This window comes from Carlito syrichta, unplaced genomic scaffold (genome assembly GCF_000164805.1).
Source record: "Carlito syrichta isolate Samal-C Ts95f unplaced genomic scaffold, Tarsius_syrichta-2.0.1 Scaffold103930, whole genome shotgun sequence".
Lineage (NCBI taxonomy): Eukaryota > Metazoa > Chordata > Mammalia > Primates > Tarsiidae > Carlito > Carlito syrichta.
The window spans coordinates 18,212-43,107 of record NW_007048026.1 but is presented as its reverse complement, the minus strand read 5'-3'; the positions used below and the strand labels follow the sequence as shown (position 1 = coordinate 43,107).

The 24,896-nt window shown below is 38.4% G+C and overlaps 1 protein-coding gene across 1 annotated transcript in view; it reads left to right on the top strand.

Annotated features, from left to right (window-relative positions):
• Positions 1-24,896, top strand: part of LOC103268135 (FERM and PDZ domain-containing protein 2-like) — a gene marked incomplete at its 3' end in the record, with an annotated part of 99,589 nt that overhangs the window by 58,724 nt on the left and 15,969 nt on the right. The window contains exons 13-15 of the mRNA XM_008065687.1: positions 1,586-1,741; positions 13,206-13,391; positions 18,444-18,600. Coding sequence (XP_008063878.1) covers positions 1,586-1,741; positions 13,206-13,391; positions 18,444-18,600 — 499 coding nt within the window. The remainder of the gene's footprint in view (positions 1-1,585; positions 1,742-13,205; positions 13,392-18,443; positions 18,601-24,896) is intronic.

Genomic DNA, 24,896 nt, shown 5'->3' with positions numbered 1-24,896 from the left:
TAGGTTTGCTTTTTTCAGAATGTCATAGGGTTGGAATCATGTAGTATGTAGCCTTTTCAAATTGGCTTCTTTCCCTTAGCAATATGCGTGTAAAGTTCCTCCACGTCTTCTCATAGCTTTATAGTTAATTTCTTTTTAGTGCTGAATAATTGTCTGGATGTACCAGAGTTTATTTACCTACTCACCTACTGAAGGATATCTTTTTCTTCCAAGTTTTGGCAATTATGAATAAGGCTGCTATAAACATTGTGTGCAGGTTTTTGTGTGGACATAAGTTTTTGACTCCTTTGGGTAAATACAAAGGAACACGATTGCTAGATTGTTTGGTAAGCATATGTTCAGTTTTAAAAGAAACCACCACACTGTCTTCTAAAATGGCTGTACCATTTTGCATCCTCTTCAGCAATGCAATATTCTACAACCTCACAAGCACTTGGTATTGGCAGTGTTCTGGGTTTGGGGCATTCTAATAGCATTCTTTTTCTGTGCTGGGCAATTTCTTTCCCTTTGTGCCTCCGAGCTGAGCTCAGAACAGGCAAGGGGTCAGTACTAAGCTGGAGTATTCTCAGTCCACGGCCACATGGGAAAAGGCCTCTCCCACACCAGTAGTGTAGAATGTAGTGGACACTGTGCTGTTCCCTTTTAGATCCCTTTGTCAGTCTGACTTGTCTACCCCACTCCAGAGTAGACCAGATTCTCCCAGCTCCCAGTTACCTTATTCATGGGTAATTTCCTTTGCCCAAGGTTAAGCTGGAAGGGACAACCTGAGACCAGGGCAGGTTGATTCAGAAATACAAAGGCAGAGTCAACTTTTCCCCCTACCTGGTCTTGCATTTCTCATTCTTTACAGTGGACCCCAAGATCACTCTTCCATGAACTGCAGCATACTTCTCTCTATCCAGGAGTCTGTGTTCAGGGAACCCACTATCAAACACAGAGTGATCCAATTTTCCATCCTCTACTAGGGGGGCTACAGCCTCAGTCTTCATCTAGGTGGGGCAGTGGGTGTCAGATCTTCCCTTGTTTGGGGGATTACTTCTTGAACATCTTGTGCATAGATGGTGCCACAGCTATGGCCTCCCTTGTAAGGGGGGACCATATACTAGGAGCGTATACAGGCAGAAATGCTAAATGAATTTAAAAAACCAAAGTTTTAGGAGCAGGGTTGTGCTGTGCCTTTGGGGAAGTGGTGTGGCATGATGGAATGTGTGAGGGCTTTGGGTGGATAACTCTTGTTTCTGTTACTTTCAAGTGGTGTGACTTTAGCTCTGTCAAATGACTTTTCTTCTTGCTCATTTTGGCAATGACAATAATAATGCCATCCTCATAGTATTGCTGTGAGGACCGGAAGAGCCTAATGTGCTCTGAAGATCACCTGGTATAAGTAGGGGCTCAAAAATGGGTGGGTCTTCTCTCCCTGCTATTCATGTCACAGGGTTTGGCTCCACTTCTAACATAGTAGAAAGTGATATTCCAGGTGAGTATTCCTCATGGGATTGCGACTACAGATAATGTTTTTGTTTTGCTCAGAGCCCCAGAGATGGTGTCTTGATTGTCCCTCTTTCCCTCTGCATCTTATTTCTAGCAGGTAGAGAGTAAGGCGTACTTTCGAGTTGAAGATTACATCCCAGCAAGTCTGATCGAGAGAATGACTGCTTTCCGAGTCCAAGTCGAAGTAGCAGAGATGCACCGGCTCATTTCTGCAGTCTTGGGAGAGGATGCTGAGCTAGAGTTCTTGAGGGTAAGGTCTTTCAAACTTTGAGAGAGGTGTTAGTCTTCAAAGGAATGCAGTGGGAAATCCCTCTGGAGTCTTCTCTTGAGTGTCAGGAGTACTCAGACTTCAAGGAGGTACAAGCAAGGGCAGAGCTCTAGGAGGCAGGAAGCCTTCAACACTCTGAGAGACAAAGAGAGGTTTCTGGAAGCAAATGGCATTGGAGAGGACTTCAAAAATGGGTAGAATTTAGCAAGCTGAGGTGGATGCAGTAGGCCCTCTCTTTAATCCTAGTGCAGCATCCCTGCCCCTTTTCTGTGAGCAAGGAGACCACGTTTCTCATAGATGACGCACAAGACAACAGAAGTACAAAATTAGAGTGTGAGCCAGAGCAAAGTCATTGAAGAGCTCAAGTTTGCAGCCTTCCAGGAAGTGGTCCTCCCTATAGCACAGCTTGTGTGGCCCACACACAGGGGTGCAGCTTCTGTCCACCCTCTTCTCACCCTTTGGGCAAAAGCAGTGGCATGCAACCCCTCCATGTTTTTGGGAACACACAATGATGAGTACCCTTTGATACTTCACAACCTCCACTCATTGTGGGCCAGGCACTTCAGGGAAAGGAGACAAAAAGATGTTCTCTGTCCCCAGGGAGTCTCCTGGGGAGGACTGCTGTGTCCCAGAGGCATGTAACACTGATAAATGCTCAGTGGGACAAGAACAATACCAGCTACTTTACGAAATGGTGGTGCCAAGGAGGGTGTGGCTGCTCTGCTTATATAGATGCAGTTTGGGGTGGGAGTATGGGAGGCCCCCTAGCCTTCCCAGGAAGAGACATGGGCTGGCCATTTAGATTTGGGGAGCAATTTTAAAAGGAAGCTTGGAGATTTGTAAATTTCTTTATACAGGTCTTCCAAGATGAGTAGGAATATTCTGTCCATGTTTTCTTGCCTTTAATAGGGGTAGGCACTTAAAAGCAGAATGGTCAAGGTGAGGTCTTGTCTTTGCTTTTTGGCTGATCATTTAGCAACTGTACCTGCACATAGCATGGTAAAAGCCTGGAAATTCTTCAGTTGAGAAGCCCAATAGAATGCATTCTGCTCTTCATGTGTAGGTGATGTAGCGTTCCCTTGATGAGAAACCAGTGGGGACTTCAAAGGCCACAGAGCCACAGAACCGCAGTACCAAGCTCAGAGGCCAAGCAGGGGGCTGGATGGACCCTACCTTCCAGCCTCTGCCTAAGCCCTGGCTTTGTGTGCTGGGCCCACTGTTGCTGTCTCTCTCTCCCTGGTTGAATGATGAAAAATGATTGTTAAAGAAGCTACCAGAAAAAGGAGAAAAATGTAGAGAACATTTCCCCCTAATCTTTCATGGAAAGCACTGAATAGATTTGATTTTATTTGCATGTACTCTTTATAAGCTTCAAGGAACACCCTGTTTTTCACAGATCCCATTGGTGAATGGGTTGGGGTTGTTAATGCTGTGTATTGCCTACTTGTGCTACAAAAAGATGAACTATGTATTGGGGGCAAGATGGCATGGGATTCTGTCAGAGTGTGAATCTCTGCATGGGTAAGTGCACAAAAAACTAATCTGCATCTGTTTGTGTGTGCAAGTGGATGAGCGAATGTCCAACTGAAGGGAGATGTGGGATCAAGTGCCCAGGGCCCACAGCAGAAATGATTATAATTTGCTGCTGTTCTGAATTCAGCACCTGCTGTGGGCAGAAAGATCCACCATCCCTGGGGCATCTTTTGGGAGAAGGCAGAAGAGTTCTCCTGGAGCCTGGCCCACACCACCGCCTGTAGCAATAGGCCAGGCATGGGCAGCAGGGACCATGGAGTATGTGTGGAGAAGAAATCTGGAGCTGAACCCTGCTGGAGAAAAATAACACGAATCATTGCCATTTTCTCTGTTCTGGCACTGGGCAGAGACCTGCTTTATCTTGCCTGTCTGAGCTTCCTGCATCCTGAGCAGCCTGCATCCTGAGACTAAGGGGTGATCTCTGCACCCCTCTGAAATTGACCATCATTTGCCCAGAGAGGATACTCCAAGTGCATGATACTGGAGAAACAGCGACCCTCACCCACACACACTGAACCGAACACAAACACATGTTATCAGAGTGGGAAACATAGTGGCAGACAATTTGGGAGCTTTTCCAGGGAAAATCTGCTAGAGTGAGCTGAACACTGACAATGAGGGCCACAGAGGGAACACAGGGAGAGAGCCTGAGGCAGACTTCCAAGGAAGCCATGAGGAGAGCCCTCCCAGAGCCTGGATAGGGCTCCAGAGCCTTGTCACCAGGTCCGGAGATCCAGAGACTGGTAACTGCTGGGAAGGGAGCAATAGCTCCTGGCAGAGAAATTGAGCAGACCCTCTAATGCCTGGGCAGAGAAGTGCTCTAGGACGGCCTTTGCAGAACAGCATAACTGCATCTTGAGACTGGGTGCTGGTTTCTTCATTGCACTTGGGTTGTTCTTTGCAACCTCAGAGAACATTGCCCCCAGTGTACAAGTCCTGGTAGGAAATGGCAGATGCAGAACCCTAGATGATTCATCTTCCACCCTGAGCCAGCTGCTGGGCAATAGATGCAGACAGAGAACCGATCAAGACGGCGGTGGTATTGTTTTGTTTGTTTGATTATCTTGTTTGGTTGCTTTGTTTGTTGGTTGTTTTTCTCTTTTCTTTCCTTCTTCTATTTTTCTGTCTTTGTTCTTTCTCTGCTTTTTTGTGTTTTTTCTTTCTTTTTCTGTTTTTCTTTCTTCTTTTCCCTTTTTCCCCTTCCTTCTTCTCTTCTTTTCCCTCTTATAACCTGTCTTGGACTCAGGGGTTATGAAAGCATACACTCTGTAAGATCATATTGTGCAGAGATGGAGAGCAAGTCCCAGCTGGCCTATTCACCAAATAGTAAGCATTTTGACCTGCCGATAGGTTCTGGATCCTCAAAGCACCCCTCATTCCCTAGTAAATGCTGAAAATTGTAAAGAGACAGCACAGTGCCCCACTTCATGATTGAACAACATGAAGCCCCAGCTCAAGGAAGGACAAAAGGTAGAACAAATATCAGAAGTGACTGCTTCTTCATTTCCCACTGAACAACATAATTAAAGAGAAAGATAGGAGAACTGCTACAAATGAAAGCAAACAAGCAAACCCCCCGAAACAAAGAAGAACTGCAGGTAACAGAGCCCCAGCAAAGAGTCAGTGCTAGAAAGAACAGCTACTAGGACACAAATTATGGCTATCTCCAAGAACGACAGTGCCGAGAAAGTACTTATGGAGATCAGAGAATCATTGGATAGAATGAATAAAAATCAAGAAATGCAAGGGCTAAAATTAAATGAAATGGCAACAGAGCTGGACAAACTCAAGAAAGCATATTTAGAAAAACAGAAATAAAGAACTCCATCAGGAAATAAATGACAAACTAACAAGAATGGGAAGCAGAATTGAACAAGCAGAAGAAAGAATCTCAGAGCTGGAAGACCAAAATATGGAATTAACCCAATCTATTAAAAATATAGAAAAAACTTAAGAAAGAAGAAGAAACTCTTCAAGAGATATGCAATTTTATCAAGAAACCAAACTCATGTCTGATTGGAATACCTGAAATAGAAAGAGAAGAAGAAAACACCCTGGAACAAACATTCCATGAGGTCATTCAAGAAAAATTCCCTCATCTGGTCAGAAAGATGACTAGACAAGCCCAAGAGATTCAGAGAACCCCTGCAAGACATCTCATGAGAAGACCAACTCCTAGACACATAGTAATTCACCCAGACAAAGTAGGTATAAAAGAATAAATCCTAAAGTCAGCAAGGGAAAAGGTCATAGTACCTACTGGGGGAGACCAATCAGAATTGCTGCAGATTTATCTACAGAAACACTATGGGCCAGAAAGAATTGGACCCAAATCTTTAATGCTTTCAGAGATAAACGATTTCAACAAAGAATTTCCTACCCAGGCTAAGCTTCATCATTGAGGGAGAGTTAAAATCCTTCCCAGACATCCAATTCCTAAGAGCATATGCTGCTTTGAGACCAGCTTCACAGGAGTCACTTAAAAAGGTGCTGTCACAGAAGAAAAAAGAAACAAAAGAAAGACCATATACTTCACAAGCTCACAAACAAACACAGAAGTAGCAGAACACTCAGCACACCCATAAACAAGAAATGCACACATATATGAACACAAAAGCTACATGAAAACAAAATAGCCTTATAAGAGCATTATGACAGGGACAAACTTTCACATTTTAATAATTAGCCTGAATGTGAATGGACTTAAATGCACCACTGAAAAGACATAGGATGACAAACTGGCTAAAAACACATGACCCAGTAATTTGCTGTTTCTAGGAAACTCATCTCACCACCAAGGAAGCCCACAGACTCAAAGAGAAGATGGAAAAAGAATATCCAGGCAAACGGATCACAGAAGAAGGCAAGAACTGTGATCTTAATATCAAACAAAGCAACCTTTAAGCTATCAAAAATTAAAAAGATAAGGAAGGACACTACATAATGATAAAAATTTCAATTAATCAACTAGAAATATCCATCCTAAACATGTATGAACCCAACACAGGAGCACCAGCTTTCAAAAAACAGCTACTAAGTAAAGTAAAAAAAGATATGGACTCTAACACTATCATAGATGGAGAATTAAATACCTTACTAACAACCCTAGATAGATCATCAAGGCAAAAAAATCAACAAAGACATCTGGAACCTCAATTTGGTAGATACTTACAGAGTACTTCACCCAACAATCACAGAATTTACGTTCTACTCATCGTCACATGGAATGTACTGCAAGATCGACCACATCCTCGGCCATAAATCAAGCATAGACAAATTTCACAAGATTGAAATACTGCCATGCACCTTCTTAGACCGCAATGGAATAAAAATAAATATCATCACCAACAAAATTTCCCCCAAACCCACAAAGACATGGACACCAAACAGCATGATGCTGAACAACTCCTGGCCCAACACAGAAATTAAAACAGAAATTAAAAGAGTCCTGGAAACAAATGAAAATGAAAATAAATCTTACCAAAACCCCTGGGATGCCACGAAATCAGTACTGAGAGGGAAATTTATATCTCTACAAACACACATCAAGAAAATGGAAAGAGAACAAGGTGAAATCCTAACAAATCAACTGAGGGAACTGGAAAGGCAAGACCACCAAAACCCCAACTTCAACAGAAGAATCCAGATCATCAAAGTAAAAGTCCAAATATGGGACATAGAAGACCATAATACCCAGAAAAAATAAACAAAACAAAAAGCTGTTTCTTTGAAAGGATAAACAAGATTGATGGACTCCTAGTCAGAATGACCAAGAAAAAGAGAGAAAAAGCCAAATAAATCAGAAATGCAAAAGATCAAGTAACTACTGACCCTGAAAAAAATGCAAACGAATATCAGAGATTACTATGCACACCTTTTGAAGACAAGCTTGATAACCTAAATGAAATAGAGGACTTTCTGGTATCACACAACCTCCCAATGTTGAAACAAGAAGGGATTGACACCCTAAATAGACCAATAACAACCCAGAAAATTTACTCTGTCCTAAGAAGACTCCTACAAAAAAAAAAAAAATCCCTGAACAAGATGGATTTCCAGTGGAATTCTACAAAACATAAAAGGAGGAGCTAATACCAATGCTATTGAAAGTATTCCAGGCAATTGAGAAAGATGGAACTCTCCCCAAATCATTTTATGAAGCTAGCATCACACTGATACCCAAACCAGGTAAAGATCCAGCTAAGAAAGACAACTACAGGCCAATATCCCTGATGAATATAGATGCAAATATACTCAACAAGATTCTAACAAATAGGATCTAACAATACATTTCAAAAATCATTCACCATGACCAAGTAGGCTTCATCCCTGGGATGCAAGGCTGATTCAACATTTGCAAGACCATAAATGTAATTAAACATATCAACAGATGTAAAAATAGGAACAATATGATTATATCATTAGATGTAGAAAAAACTTTTGATAAAATCCATTCCTTCTTGATAAAAACTCTTGAACGCCCAAGCATAGAGGGAACATGTCTCAAAATAGTAAGAGCCATCTATGATAAACCCACAGCCAACATATTGCTAAACAGATAGAAATTGGAAGCATTTCCCCTGAAAACCAGAATAAGACTGCCCACTTTCACCCCTTCTGTTCAACACAGTGTTAGAAGTCCTAGCTAGAGCAGACAAGAGAAGGAAATCAGGGATATCCAAATAGGGAAGGAAGAAGCCAAGTTATCCCTCTTTGTTGACAATATGAGCCTATATTTAGAAAATCCAAGAAAATCTGTCAAAAACCTCCTTACACTGATAAAGGACTTTGACAAACTCTCAGGGTACAAAATAAACATGCAAAAGATAGTCGCATTCTTATACACCAATAACAAGCAGGCAGAGAACCAAATAAAAAGCACAATCCCATTCACAGAAGCCATTAAAAAAGAGAAATGCCTCGGCATCTTCCTAACCAGAGAAGTGAAAAGACTTTTACAATGAAAACTACAAAACACTGCTCAAAGAAGTCAAAGATGACACACAAAAATGGAAAAATTTTCCATGCTCATGGGTTGGAAGAATCAACATTGTTAAGGTGTCCAACCTACCAAAGGCAATCTACAGATTCAATGCTATACCCTTTAAATTACCAACATAATTTTTCTCAGACCTGAAAACAACAATAGAGAAATTCATATGGAAACATAAATACCACAAATAGCCAAAACAATCCTTAGCAAAAGAAACAAAGTGGGAGATATCACACTTCCAGATTTTAAACTTTATTATAAGACTACAATAATCAAAACAACCAGGTATTGGTACAAGAACAGGTATATAGACCAATGGAATAAGATAGAGATTCCAGAAAGTCTCCAATGATAACCACTGGGGAAAGGAGAACCTAATCAGTATATGGTGCTGGGAAAACTGGCTGACCATGTGCAGAAGAACAAAACAGGACCCCTACCTATTACCATACACAAAAAGCAACTCCAAATGGATCAAAGACCTAAACATAAAACCTCAAAAGTTAAGAATATTAGAAAATGCAGGAGACACCCTTATAGAAACCAGAATGGGCAACAAATTCCTGACCAAAACCTCAAAAGCCCATGCCATAAGAGATAAGATTGACAAGAGGAACTTCATCAAACTGAAAAGCTTCTGCAGAGCCAAAGAAACCATCAAGAGAATGGGGAGACAGCCCACAGAATAGGAAAAGACATTTGCCAACTGCACATTTGACAAAGGACTAACATTCAGGATCTACAAGGAACTCTAATGTGCTGAAAGAAAAAAAACAAACAGCCCCATTAAAAAGTGGGCAAAAGATATAAACAGACACTTCTCAAAAGAAGACATATGAGCAGCCAACAGACACATGAAAAAATGCTCAGCATCACTAATCATCAGAGAATTGCAAAGCAAAACCACATTAAGATACCACCTAACTCCAGTAAGAATGGCTATCATTAATAAAACAAACAACAACAGATGCTGGCGAGGATGCAGAGAAAAGCGAATGCTTCTACACTGTTGGTGGGAATGCAAACTAGTTCAACCTCTATTGAAAACTGTGTGGTGATTCCTAACAAAACTAGAAATTGACCTTCTGTACAACACAGCAGCATCCCTTCTGGGAATATACCTGGAGGAACTTACATCACTCTACAGAAAATATACCTGCACACGCATGTTTATTGCAGCAGTATTCACAATAGCAAAAACATGGAACCAACCATGCTGCCCATCAAAACGGCTGGATTTTTTTAAATGTGGTACATATGTACAATGGAATATTACACAGCCATAAAGAAGAACAAAATTATGGACTTTGCAGCAACTTGGATGGAATTAGAGTCTATCCTACTCAGTGATCTATCACAGAAACAAAGAACTGAGTACCATATGTTCTTACTCATAAGTGAACCCTAAATATTTGCTATAATACAATAAGAAAGGGATTGGTAGTAGCGGAACACTGCCAAGGGAGGTAGGCGGGGACACATAACATCAATAAGGGTACCTAATCTCAAACTAGGTGAAGTGGGGACCAAAGGGATGCCCAAACTTCACCTGTATGATGACCACTTGTGTACCTAAATCTGAATTGTACCCCACATCTTTAAAATAAAAAAATTAAACGACAAAAAGATGAACTATACAGGGCTTCATCATCCCCAGAACATATTGGGTGAGGATTTGTTAAGGTTTTTTTTTTCTCTCCCTGACTATAAAAGTAAACATTTTGCTGTCTTGTGATAGCACAATTACATTTTGGCATATTCATCCTTCTTTCTTTGTTCTGTGCTTTCCTTTATATGTGTATATGTATATACACTTAAAATTAGACTTATATATGCACTTTTATTTATGCATATATTCCCACATCACCAAAATTTTGAAAACATTTTTTGAATCAATACATGTGTACCCTAATTTTTTTCTCAATGCTCTATTGTTTGACATATAAATAATTTCCAATATGGGACTATTTAATACTGAGATTAGCATTTTCCTACATAAATTGTTAGCTGTATATCTGCTTAACTCCTTAGGAATATGAGTGAAATTATAGGGTTGAAGGTAATAAGCTCTTTTAACATTGTTGATATGTATTGTTAAAATACCTTGCACTGCAGTCGTGTCTGGACATTTTCTGTTAATTCCTGCAGGGCCCTGAATCCTCAGAGCCCAGTTAATCCTCTATAAATAGTCACTAGATTATTTAATTGCACTCCTTGTGGCTCTTATTTTTCATTAGAAAGAAGGAAACCATCATCTGGTGACGGCCTGTTGGCCTGCAGTTCACTGATGACTAGCTCTGCTAGTTCATCATCTCACACTAGAAGCAGACTTGGCAGGAGTCCAGTTTAGGTAACACTGAGTACCATGCTCTGTCTGAAGATTCACAACTATATTAGCATATTAATTCCAGATCAAACTGTTTAAGGCTAACTCAGTGTTTTTCCAACTTCCTCAACTGTGTAACCATTTTCCCACATAGCTGAGGGTTGTGATATGCTATTAAAACATTTTTTGTTATTGAAATTATATTGGATGTATCCTGTAATTTTCCTCACTTAACATTATAACACATGCATTCCCTTGATAATTACAAACACTTTCGCTTTCTAAACGTCCCTTGTAAAAACTGCCTGATAATCCATTTTAAGGCAGTACCAGTTTTAGGAAGTTATTTATCACCTGGGAGCTAGTCTCCCCAACCCACCCCTCCCCAAGTCTGTAACAAACAGCATTATGAGAAGAGTTTGTCTTGATTACTCAGCATATTGTCTTTTTTTTAAGATTAGAAAATATAGTGTATTTAAAAAGTAAATTAAAGAGAGAGAAAGAGGAGATTCACCTCTCCAAGGTAGGGGAGGGGGCCAAAGCCAGCATGTTGTCTTAGGATGGGCTCCCAGGAGTGGAATAATAAGGTGAATAATGTGAGTGGTTGTGAATCTCCTGATGAATACCCGGAAATAACAGTCTGTTTATTTCTGACAGTATTCAATACAGCAAGGGTGCTGTGTGGCTGGCAGCCAGGAGCATCTGGTTTCATCTTAATGTTGCTGCTACCTGTTGTAGGGAGGACAGAGAATCAAGTGACATGGAGGTGAAATGATCCTCTAAGAGGAAAACTAGCAATAGCAATGCAGAGTGGATGACAAGAGGTACCCTAGAAGACTCTCTAGCAGACAGGAAATAGAGGGAAACATCATTATTTCATTTTTTTTCACAGATTGAAGATGTCCTTGATAACATTAAGTAGATTCACCTATGTGTCCAGACTTTATGGATACCCTGTATTTTAGATTTAATAATGAAGAGTCAGGAGCAAACGAACTCATATTTCTGTATTTCCATTCCTGGCTCCAAAGCAGGAATTTGGCAGTTTACTTAACACTTCTGTGCTGCCACCTTCTCTTTTGAAAAGAGATAGCTACACCTATCTCTATGATTGTGAAGAGTAAATACTAATGAAATAATGCATGGGAAATGCTTAGCATGGTGCTTTGCCAGTTTAAGAATTTTCAGCCCAAAGTACTGGAAAGTATCTATCTCTTTTTATAGAAATAAAAAAAAATTGAAAAGTTTAAGCCTAGCAAAGTTATTTTTATTCTAATGAAGACTACTTTAATAGCTAATTTTTTTAGAACTATCACATCAAATTCTTTAAAATAATTTATCTAACTGATTTGAGGTGACTCTGCTTTGCCATACCTTAATCACATGCCCAGTCTGGCTACTGAATATTTCAGCACCAGTGCTCAATAAATATTGTTTTATATGATGATGATATCGACTATGATGATGATGATTGCGGGGTCTGTCCAAAGTCAAAAGAAGGAAGTTCAGGGTTCAGAAACTTTACCAAGACTGTGTGAAGAGCTGTGGCATGTGCAGGTAGCATAACCTTTCTGCAGAGACTATTCATCAGCAGTAGAGAGGTCAGAAAAGATCCTGCAAGAGGAGCTCTCAAAAATCATAATTTGTTCCTGTTTTTTTGAACCTTTCCTGGGGATGAGCTAGATTGGATAGGACATGGCACTGTCTGCTGAGGGGTAAAAATAGTATAACAGATCTCACCAATGAAACCCTTCTGGGAGGGTTTCAAATGCTTGGCGCAAGTGGTCCTTGCTGGGGGTCCAGGCACATCAGACTTCTGATGAGAACTGATGCCTTCCTGATGAAGATGGAGATGGGAGAGCCCAGGATAGAGACATGACTACCATTCAGGCATAAAAACATGTGTGTTAGTTTTATACTATTAAAACTTTGGTTGGCCTAATGCAGTCCCCAGCTCCAATTGACCCATGGCTCTTGACACAATTTAGACTCCTAGCCTGGTTAAAACTGAGGTGAAACCTTGGGCTCTGGGGACTTCACCAAGGCATTGCTACATGGTGAGAAATGCCAAAGTGAATGATCATTATCTCTGCAGGGTGTTCATGGCTCATCTTGCTTTAATAGCGATGCTGATGATCCAGAAAGTTACTTTCTACTTGAACCTCAGTTTTTCCATGTATATCATGAAAGAGTTGGACCAGAAAATACTGTAGACTCTGACACAATTAGGAAATGAAATCCTTTACCTTGAGATGTCCCAGAAGATTCTGAATTCTAAAAAACTTGTCCAAAATATTATTATTCTATTGTATCATTTTCATAATAACTGTGTTCTAAGTGTTATTTTAGGTACTCCATGAGAAAAGTATTTCTTGACTTAAAAAAATAGAAACGTGCTCTCATATCAGAGGTGTAGAGAAGTTTTGTATGTAGTAAGGAAATCTGTTTAGCTCAGTGTTTTTTAAACTTAGACAATCCTATGGTCAATTTTTTTTCAGAACACTTATCAACATGTTTTTCATGAAATCGTTTGAGGCCCATTATTTTAAATCAGTGCTCCTGTCTCTTCTAAATTGACCTTTTTCTTTCTTCAGATCACTCAGCAGCTCCCAGAATATGGTGTGCTAGTTCACCAAGTATACCCAGAGAAGAAGAGGCCAGAAGAGGAGATGGCCTTGGGGATCTGTGCCAAGGGTATCATAGTATATGAAGTGAAAAACAACAGCAGAATTGCAACTTTACGGTTTCAGTGGCGAGAAACCAGGAAGATTTCGACTTATGTGAGTGTAGCTCAGCTAATAAATGCCTGTGCCTCATTCTCCTTCCACTTCTTGCTCATTTAAAGGAGCAATGGGTAATGTGACTTTCTCCTGACCAAATATGCTCAGTCTGTCTGTCAGTCAACCCGCATTTTAATGCATTGCAGGATATTTTTGTCAGGGAATTTTGGGGAAGTTCCCAGGAGGCCATTTCTATTCTACCATCTGCTACCTGGACCCTGTATACCCCTGTGAATGGCCATTGGTTGAAAGGGCTACACTTTCCAAGTTCTTTTAATTTGGGGAATCCATCAATGTTGAGAGCAAGTTTGGAGGTGGGAGATGGGGATGGGTGTAATGCAGATTGACTGAAGTCTGCAAGGCTTTGAAACAGTTTCCTTGTTTTTGAATTTTCCCTTCACATACAATGTGCTGAGTCCTCTGGTCTGTCTTCCAGGACTACAGGTATGCTACAGAACACTGATGATTATAAAATTTGATAGCCCTTGAGAATTTCAAAGCCTATTTTTAAAACAAAAAAATCCCCATTAAACATACAACATTTACAGTCATATTTGAACACTATTTGCATGCATATTTATACTTCCTGAATTTAGTTACAATCAATTTGGCACTGGTATCCTGTTAGCTGACTGTTCCTGTCTGTCCCATATGTCATCCTGGTCAGCATTTGAATTACTTCAATGATAATTCATGATCAAACATGAAGTTCTTCATTTTGTAACCTATGAAAAAGAATTTTTTTCTATTTAATTTTCCTTATGGTTCAAAATTTCTTCTAAGTCACTATTTTTATTATTATCTGATGATGTTAGAGTTTCCTAACTAAGTAAGCATAATTACTTTTATTCATTTTCTGAATATTTCTTTTATTTCCACCATCTTGACTTTTGAAATTAATACATGGCCAAAGTATGATTCTTGATAGAATTTCATAATGTTATTATTTGTCTTTAGGAGAAAGAGCTTACATCTAAAAATAATTAATAATTAAGCATAATTTAATTGAGTTCATTACAGTGGTCTTCATAGTATCAGGAAACTGATTATTTCCCAAATAATTTTTACCAAACAAATGAAAATATTTATATTTATAAATGTTTTAGAATTTTAAATGCTCAAATTATTTTAATTCAATTGAAAGATTATTTGAAGAATTTTAATTATTTAATTAACTCAATGCTATTTCATTACTTCTTATTTTCTTTACTGCATGTTTAATTGTTCCAATTTTTTCATGTAACTTGTTTTAAAACATTTAAAACATTCATAAAAATGCAGTTAACATAAAAATGGAATTTTTAAGCTGTAAAGTTCAACGGTCCCCTTTAACAAGTTCTTTTTATATAAATTGGTTTAATTTTTACAGATATTTGTTTTCCCTATTACCAAGAGATTTCTTGATTAAATTAATTAATTTCTTGATTAAATCTGGGAAGTCATCAGGTCCACAAGACAAACTTAGTAGTTTTTAAAAGCCTACTTAATTAGGAGTTTCATTCCCCCGATGATCATCCTTTTCCTTGGCATGAATGACTTATTTTTACAGAAAAGTCATCACAAGAAGTAAGGTCACCAGTGGCTTGCTACAAACCACATATCTTACACAGAAAATGACTTGATCTCTTCATACTTCTGTAAGCACAAAATTGCAAATTCTGTGAGTTAGATGAGAATTAGCTCATAAAGCTAATTTCAGTTTTTCTTATTAATAGATGAAGCAAAAATTCTTCAATCACAAATCATCATCTTGCCAGCCTGCATGGAAGTAACAAAGGAAATAAAGAAAGATGCCATTTTCAAAGGATATGACTCATTGATGTGTTGGCATCTATGAATGGTTTGATTATTCAAACACAAAAGTATTCCTTCTAGAACAATGAACCTACCCATGTTAGTAACTGTTGTTGGTTATCACCACTAGTTAAATCTCTGTAGAAGCAGAAGCAGATATAAGCTATGTAAGGCCTTCTTTATGAAAAAGAGTTCAAAGTTACAAACTACAAGTATGAAAGGAATATTTATTTGCAATGAGAAAAAGAAATCATAAAAACTGTATAAATTTTTAGAAGGTGAACAAATCCACAAATATCACAAAAGGCAGAAAAATACTATTTTAATTTAACTCCCTGACAAAGTCTATAATACTTTTTTCCCTTCAAATTTCTTATGGCATACTCTTTGATTGTTTTTTTCATATGGTGGCTCTTTTGTAATGTTATTTTCTTTAGAGAGAATAGAAATATAGTTTAATTTCTCTTCTAGCATGACTGATTGAAATCTGTTTTTATTATTGAAAGGATCAATAGGATACATAAAACATGCAATTTTGCACAGACATACTTGCTTGTTATAGTGTTACTACACAGTTCTTTGTTACAAATGCAGAAAATCTAACAAATTATATTTCATGTGATTCCAATAAAAAAACAGAAAATTATTGTATGACACATTGATAATGCAGTATGTACAATTATAGAGCATATCCCTGATAGAACAGAGCTTCACTTGATTGGGTGTTTTTGATAACTAAATAATAGCTTTTCATTACTCATGATTGCAAAAATTTCTCAAAGACCAACTGGTGGCTCTGTACATATCAAACTTTTGTGGGTGTTGGGTCAATTTCATGGTCATTGAATTGAGTTGAATGGGCCATGGTCAATTTCAAATAGCTACTGGCCCTGCACCTTTGTGCTTAGACTTCTGGTGAGTTGGCCAAATGGAAGGAACATTCTGGGATGGCTGGCAACTGGGTAACTATTGCGGAAAAGACTACAAACCACCTAAATAAATCAAACTAAATCTAAGCTAAATGCATTCCCATATCAACTTCTTAGAAGGATTTGTTCCTATACCACACAGTACCACCTGGTAGGAGAGAAAGTGGGAAGGAGGGGAAGTTGGAGTGGAAAGAACAGTCAGTGGTTTTAACTGTTTGAGGTGAAAGCATCTTACCTCCCAGGAAAAAGTTTACCCAAGTGAGGGCCCTGGCGCATCAGCTGCACTAGCTTCATGGCCAGTTGGCTTCTGCCTGGAATAATATTACTGTTATGCAAAGATGTATCAAAACAAACAAACAAACAAACAAGCAGGTGAACAAATAGCAACAACAATAGAACTACTAGAGCTGAAATATTGGAAATGGTAAGCGAAGGCTTTGAAACAAACACATGACAGAAACACGAGTATATTCCTATTGCACAGTGGCGTAAAGAAAGGTTTTCATGTTGGTGCAGAAAACTGTAAGATTGGAGTAATACATCATCATATACACAGAGAAGCTTGTCTATGTGAAAGTTTGCCTGTGGATATGAATTTTCCATTAAAAGATGTTATCAAAATGATGATAAATGGAAATAAAATCCAAACAACTACGGTCAAAACTGTTTTCAGCTTTATGTCAAGAAATGGGAGTAGTGCAGTGCTCCACACTATGTGATTTAATACTTTGGAGCACTGGCATTCAAAGGGAGAGTTTTGTTTGGAGATTAAAAGCTAAAAGAAATTTTGGCGAGTGTGTGTGTGTGTGTGTGTGTGTGTGTGTGTGTGTGTGTTTATGTGTGTAAATGGTTCTCCCTCTTCAGGTTTGTTAAAGAATAGTTATTAGATTTTTAAAACTGACTTACTTGTCTAACATTTTTAATACCTGAATGAACTTAATATCACATCACCAGGACTATATGAAAACATATCAGTGTGTATGACAAGGTGTATGGATTTCAAGTAAATATTCAACTATTTGAATAAAAGTGGATAAAATGATTCGCTGAATACTAGGGAAGAATTATTAATACCAGTAGAGCAGCATCTATGAATGCTTGATGAAATACATTATTTAAAGAAATGCAAGATGTAGTACAGTTCATTTGGGTTGAGAATCCATTCACATTAGCACAAGGAGGCTCAGCTCTGCATTTGTTAATAAAAGTAAAGAGTATTTAGAGAATGATCAAGTAATCTAAAATTAGCTTAATGCTAAAAAGGAATTTCTCAGAGGAAAAACAATGAATATTTATCTGCCTTTTGTTAATATCTGACTTGTGCAAATAGAGTTTCTTAGAAATGGTGACTATCATGAATTAAAAGAGATCAGCCTTAAATAGGATCAAGAGTTTCAGGGAGTCCTTTCAAGCATAAACCCTGTTTTTATAAAGTTATCTTTATAGGAGCAAGTTCAATGTTTCCTGAACTCAACGGAATATCTAGAATAGAGATTTTATTTGGGGGTCATACATAATTTATATTTAATATCACTTTACTTTGTATTATATTGTTCTTATCAGAATTACACATTGCAGTAAGTTTTTTCCCCCCATAAGGCTCGATTTAGATAGATAATCCCTACCAGTTTAGCCCAGGGAGCTGGACAAATATGATCACTTTGTATGTGAACCTTGAAGGTAAAATGCAGAAAAGCATTTATTTGTAGTGTGACCTCAATTTCTATGGTGTTATGAGGACTCTTGATCTTTTTTTTTAATCTGTAGTATGAGGATAATGATAGAATCTTCCTCATTCTGTAGTTGTCGAAATGAAATAAATTCATACTCATAAAGCCCTTATCATAGAACTTGGCACATTATAGCCAGAAATATTAGAACACATATAAGAACTTTTATCTTTCCCATAACCTTGCTAACTGAGATTTTGTCTGCAACTTTCTGGCGTTTGTACAATAATAATAATAGGAGTACTTATAGGAAGACTTAGTGCCCTTTCATACTGCACACTGAGGATTATGTTTACCCTTTGTTGAGGCTAATGTACCTGACTTATTTCTTATTCTTTTTACCCAGGACACTCCTTGGAAAATAGTAATTGCCTGAGAAACAATTTGATTTATGAATGAAGGGGAAAAAAAAGAGGGATCTTCTTTACTCTAAGAAAAATATTGGGCCATAGTCAGATAACATCTGCCATACACTTTTGGATGCCCAATACGCTGATATTGAACTAAGGGATGGAGCATTTTATTACTCTTTGTACAGTTGTGCTTCAGTGGATGAGTAAGGATGATCTATGTATTAAAGTCTGTGCTTTTTCCTTTAGCAAAAAAAATTCACCATCACAAGCAGTGTCACTGGGAAGAAGCACACTTTTGTCACTGACTCAGCTAAGAACTGTAAATATTTGCTGGGCCTCTGCTCTGCCCAGCATGGGTTTAATGCACAGATGAGCTCTGGGCAGTCTCCTCAAGTTTTAACTGGTGAGTGGACACTACTGTATTCTCAACATACACTTTGGCAAGTTTGTTATTTTATAAAATAATTTGTATAAATAGATACAAGTGTTCCAGAGACCTCTAAAAAGTAACAATTCTCTCCAATAATGACAGAAATGCAATAAAAATAAAATACAATTTTAGTTCCTCAGATTAGCAAGTGCTAAAATAAATAAATAACACTAGGGAGGTAAACTGATACAACTTTTTAAGAATGCAGCTGGGACTATATATCAAAATTTTTAAAGTCTATTCCCATCTGGCCCCATAGTTTTTCTTGTAGATAGATATTTATCCTAAGGTAATTAAAATAGAAGTACACGGAAGTGGATGACCATGGGCCCCTACTAGGGTATCGTTTATTTATTTATTTATTTTTTCAAATTGATTCTAGATTTTTCTTTTTTTTATAATCAATATTTTTTGTTATGATGTTGTGGGGTACAGTTAAGGGTTAGGTATACAAATACGTTTCATTCAGGCACACTGTTGATAAGAGGTGCTTGCCCATCCCCAGACCGATATTTGCTACCTTTAATCTCATCACCCTCCCCCGCTATAGTTTTCCACTACTGTCAGTCATTTTCTTAAACTATTAGGTTGGATGTCCAAGGTCCATTATATGAGTGAGAACATGTGATACTCGGACCTTTGTTTTTGTGAGTGGTCACTCAGTATTATAGTCTCTAGTTCCATTCAGGTTGCTGCAAAATTCATGATTTTGTTCTTTTTTATGGCTGCGTAGTATTCCATCGTGCATATGTACCACATTTTTTAAATCCAGTCCTCTTTTGATGGGCAGCATGGTTGCTTCCAGGTTCTTGCTATTGTGAACAATGCTGCGATAAACATACGGGTGTAGGTATCTTTTTTATAGAGTGATTTGAGTTCTTCAGGGTATATTCCCAGTAGGGGGATTGCAGGATTGTATGGGAGGTTGATATTTAAAGCTTTTAGGAATTGCCACACTGCTTTCCACAGAGGTTGCACTAGTTTACACTCCCACCAACAGTGTAGAAGTGTTCCCTTTTCTCCACACCCTCTCCAGCAGCTGTTATCTTTTGAGTTGTTGATAACTGTCATTCTGACTGGAGTTAGGTGGTATCTCAGTGTGGTTTTGATTTGCATCTCCCTGATGATTAGTGAGGTTGACCATTTCTTCATATGTCTGTTGGCTGCTCAGATGTCTTCCTTTGTGAAGTGTCTGTTCATATCTTTTGCCCATTTTATAATTGGGTTGTTTGTTTTTTTCTTTTCAGCATGTTTGACTTCATTATAGATCAAAGATGTTAAACCTTTGTCTGATCTGGTGTTGGCAAATACTTTTTCCCAGTCTATAGGCTGTCTCCCTGCCCTCTTGATGGTTTCTTTGGCTTTGCAGAAGCTTGTCAGTTTAATAAGGTCCCACTTGTCTATCCTCTCTTTTATGACCTGCAGGTTTTGAGTTTTGTTCAGGAATTGGAGGCCAGTTCTGATTTCCATGAGGGTATTTCCTTCATTTTCTAAGGTTCTTATGGTTTGAGGTTTTACATTTAGGTCTCTGATCCATTTGGAGTTAACCTTTGTGCATGGGGATAGATAGGGGTCCTGTTTCAATCTTCTGCATGTGGTCAGCCTGTTTTCCCAGCACCATTTACTGAATAGGTTCTCCTCTCCCCAGTGGTAGGTGGTGGAGGCTTTGTCAAAGATGAGTTGGTTGAGAAATTGAGGTTTGGCTTCTGGGATCTCAATTCTATTCCATTGATCTATATGCCTGTTCCTGTACCAATACCAAGCTGTTTTGATGATTGTAGCCTTATAGTAAAGTTTGAAGTGTGGTATTGTGATACCACCTGCTTTGTTTTTTTTGCTGAGGATTGTTCTGGCTATTCTTGGACGTTTGTGTTTCCATATGAATTCTTGGATTGTTTTTTCTAGGTCTGAGAAGAATGTTGCTGGTAATTCGATGGGTATTGCATTTAATTTGTAGATTGCCTTAGGTAAGATGGACATCTTCACAATGTTAATTCTTCCGATCCATGAGCATGGGATATTTTTCCATTTGTTTGTGTCAACTTTGATTTCTTTGAGCAGTGTTTTGTAGTTTTCCTTGTAAAGGTCTTTCACGTCTCCGGTTAGGAAGATGCCAAGGTATTTCAATTTTTTTGTGGCTATTGTGAATGGAATTGTGTTTTTTATTTGGGTTTCTGTTTGTTTATTATTGGTGTAGAGAAATGCGATTGTCTTTTGTACATTTATTTTGTATCCTGAGACTTTGCCAAAGGTCTTTATCAGTGTAAGGAGGTTTTTGACAGATTCTCTCGGGTTTTCAAGGTATACAATCATGTCGTCTGCAAAGAGAGATAACTTGACTTCCTCTTTTCCTATTTGGATACCCCTGATTGCCTTCTCTTCTCTGATTGCTCGAGCCAGGACTTCCAATACTATGTTGAACAGGAGGGGTGAGAGTGGGCATCCTTATCTTGTTCCAGTTTTCAGGGAAAATGGTTCCAATTTTTGTCTGTTTAGGAGTATGTTGGCTGTGAGTTTCTCGTAGATGGCTTTTACTATTTTGAGGTATGTTCCCCGTATGCCTAGATGTTCGAGGGTTTTTATCAAGAAGGGATGCTGGATTTTATCAAAAGCTTTTCCTGCATCTAATGATATAATCATGTGGTTTTTGTTTTGACATCTGTTGATGTATTTAATTACATTTATGGTTTTACGAATGTTGAACCAGCCTTGCATCCCAGGAATGAAGCCTACTTGGTCATGATGGATGATTTTTGAGATGTATTGTTGAATCCAGTTCACTAGGATCTTGTTGAGAATTTTAGCATCTATGTTCATCAAAGATATTGGCCTTTAGTTCTCTTTCTTTGTTGGATCTTTACCTGGCTTGGGTATCAGTGTGATGTTAGCTTCATAAAATGATTTGGGGAGAGTTCCATCTTTTTCAATCGCCTGGAATACCTTCAGTAGGATTGATATCAGCTCCTCCTTAAATATCTTATAGAATTCTGCTGGAAAGCCATCTGGACCAGGGCTTTTTTTTGTAGGTTGTTTTCTTATTACGTAGTCAATTTCCTTGATTGTTATTGGTCTATTTAGGGTCTCAATTTCTTCTGGTTCCAACCTAGGTAGGTTGTGTGATGTCAGAAAGTCCTCCATTTCCTTAAGGTTTTCAAGTTTGTTTCCATACAGGTGTACGTAGTAGTCTCTAATGATCTTTTGAATTTCTTCAGGGTCAGATGTGACTGCACCTTTTGTGTTTCTGATTGTACTTATTTGGGTTTTTTGTCGTTTTCTCTTGGTCAGTCTAGCTAGGGGAACATCAATCTTGTTTATCCTTTAGAAGAACCAGCTTTTTGTTTCATTGATTTTTTGTATTATCTATTTGTCTTCTATGTCCTGGATTTGGGCTTTTATTTTGTTGATCTGGATTCTTCTGCTGAAATTAGGATTTTTGTGGTCTTGCTTTTCCAGTTTCCTTAGGTGGCTTATTAGGCTGTTAGTTTGTGTTCCTTCCATTTTCTTCATGTGTGTTTGTAGGGATATAAATTCCCCTCTTACTACAGCTTTTAAGGCATCCCAGAGATTTTGGTAAGATGTTTCTTCATTATCATTTGTTTCCAGGTATCTTTTGATCCCTTTTTTGATTTCATCATTGACCCAGGAGTTGTTTAGCATCATGCTGTTTAGTGTCCATGTCTTTGTGGGTTTTGGGGGGACTTTTTTGGTGTCAATGTTTATTTTTATTCCTCTGTGGTCCGAGAAGGTGCAGGGTAAATTTTCGGTCCTTTTAAATTTGCTTATGCTTGATTTATGGCCAAATATGTGGTCGATCTTAGAATACGTTCCATGCGGTGATGAGTAGAATGTGTATTCTGTGGTCTTTGGATGAAGTGTTTTGTAGGTATCAATTAAGTCCATTTGGTCAAGAGTCACATTGAGGTTCTGGATCTCCCCGCTGATTTTTTGTCCTGATGATCTGTCTAGGGTTGTGAGTGGGGTATTAAAGTCCCCAGTTATGATGGTGTTAGAGTCAATATCTTTCTTTAGTTTTCCTAGAAGTTGCTTTATGAAAGTCGGCACACCTATGTTGGGTGCATATATGTTTAGGATAGATATTTCTTGTTGATGAATTGAGCCTTTTATCATTATGTAGTGGCCTTCTGTATCTTTTAAAATTTTTGATAGCTTAAATGGTATTTTGTCTGAAATTAAGATCACGACTCCTCCTTTCTTTTGTGTTCCATTCGCCTGAAAGTTTGTTTTCCTTCCTCTTACTTTGAGTCTGTGTATGTCCTTTCTAGTGAGATGGGTCTCTTGAAGGCAGTATATTATTGCCTGGTGATATTTTATCCATTTTGCCATTCTGTGTCTTTTCAGTGGTGCGTTTAGTCCATTCACTTTCAGGCTAATTATTGAAATGTGAGAGTTCATCCCTATCATAGAGTTCTTATAGAGTTGTTGTTCTTCCACTTGGTTCTTTTTTGTCTTTCTTTTGGTTTGGTGGTTGATTCATGTATATTTTATTCTTTTCCCTGTACTCTTTTGAAGAATGTTGTTCTTTTTTCCTTTTCTTCTGTGTTTAGTACTTTCTTAAGTGTTTCATGTAGAGGTGGTTTGGTGGCAGCATAAGTTCTTAAGGATTGGATATCTGGGAAAGATTTTAATTCTCCCTTGCTGATGAAGTTTAGCTTGGCCGGGTAAGTTATTCTTGGTTGAAATTGTTTATCTTTTAGGACTTTGAAGATAGGGCTCCAAGCTCTCCTAGCCTGTAGGGTTTCTGTAGACAAATCTGCTGCTATTCTGATTGGTCTTCCCTGGTAGGTGATCTGGTCTTTTTCTCTTGCTGCTTTTGGGATTTTTTCTTTTATGCCTACTTCGTTTAGGTGAATTATTATGTGTCTAGGAGTGGTCTTCTCATTTGTTGTCTTGCAGGGGTTCTCTGAATCTCTTGTGTTTGAATTTTTGCATCACTGATTAGATAAGGGAAGTTTTCTTGAATGATCTCATGGAAAATTTGTTCTAGTGTGGTCTCTGTCTCTCTTTCTGCCTCAGGTATGCCAACTACTCTTAGGTTTGGTCTCTTGAAGTAATCGCTCATCTCTTGAAGGTTTTGTTCTGTCTTTTTGAGCTTGTTTTCTGTGTTTTTAAGAGTTTGGGTTAGTTCTATATTTTGGTCCTCAAGCTCTGAGATTCTTTCTTCTGCTTGGGTAATTCTGCTTTCCATGCTTATCAGTTTGTTATTTATTTCATTCACAGTATTCTTTATTACTGTTATCTCAGATATCAGCTCCTTCCTAGTTTCTTCTTGTGTCTCCTCAATTCTTTTTAATCTCTCCATTATTGTCTTGATATCAACGTTTTTGTTTGAGACCCTTCATTCTGGGGGCTCTTCATTGTTCGCATTCTGAAGTCAGTTTTCTCAGTGTCTGCCCTCCCAGGGGTCTTGGAGAGACCCATACTCTTCTTTTGGTTTTTCTTCATTTTTGTAGATTTCTCTCTCTCTCTCCCCCTTTCCCTCCCCTTCTTTAATTCTGTTTTTGGGGGAATGTGGGGTTGCTTTTATTTCTCTTCTGCTATATCCTGTTCTTGCTTATGAAGGTCTTCTGGCTTTGTTCACTTTTGAGGTTGGAGTGTAGGCTGCAATCTGTACTTTTTGCAGTTTTGAGGTTTAATTGAGAGGGGAGGTGTGGTTCAAAGTGTATATGCTGATTCTAGCATCCACATACAGGTGTATGAGCACACTGGAACCTATTTCCCTCTGCCTTACAATCTGTCCGTTCAGCAGTATGTAGTCTTGATTCCTAGATTAAAATGGGAGTATAAAAGAGGAAAATAATGGAGGAAGGGGGAGTCAACAGGAAGTTAGAGAGAGAGAAGAGCGAAAGGGAAAACAGACATAGATACCAACTATTAGGTGAGAAAGAGACACAAGGCCGGAGAGAAGTGGAAGAAGACACGTAAGAAAGATTCCCTAAAGAATACTGATAGCTACACAGAGACAGACCAATATAAACATGAAACAGTATAAGTCAGAAGGCAAGCAACGAACGTGATCAAAATAAACAGTCAAAATGATAAAATCATAAGTCACAATAAGAGATCAGACTAAAATCACTTCAGCTCTGATCTCCGGCCTCTCCCCTTTGTTTTTCCATTGCAGGCAGCTAGGTTTACTCACAGCTTGGATTTGGCTGCCTGGGAGTTGCTTTTATCTGATTCGGCTTAGGGGTGGGGCTTTTTCTCCTGTTTAGCAATGTTACCTTAAGAACCAAGGTGGAGTTTGTTGA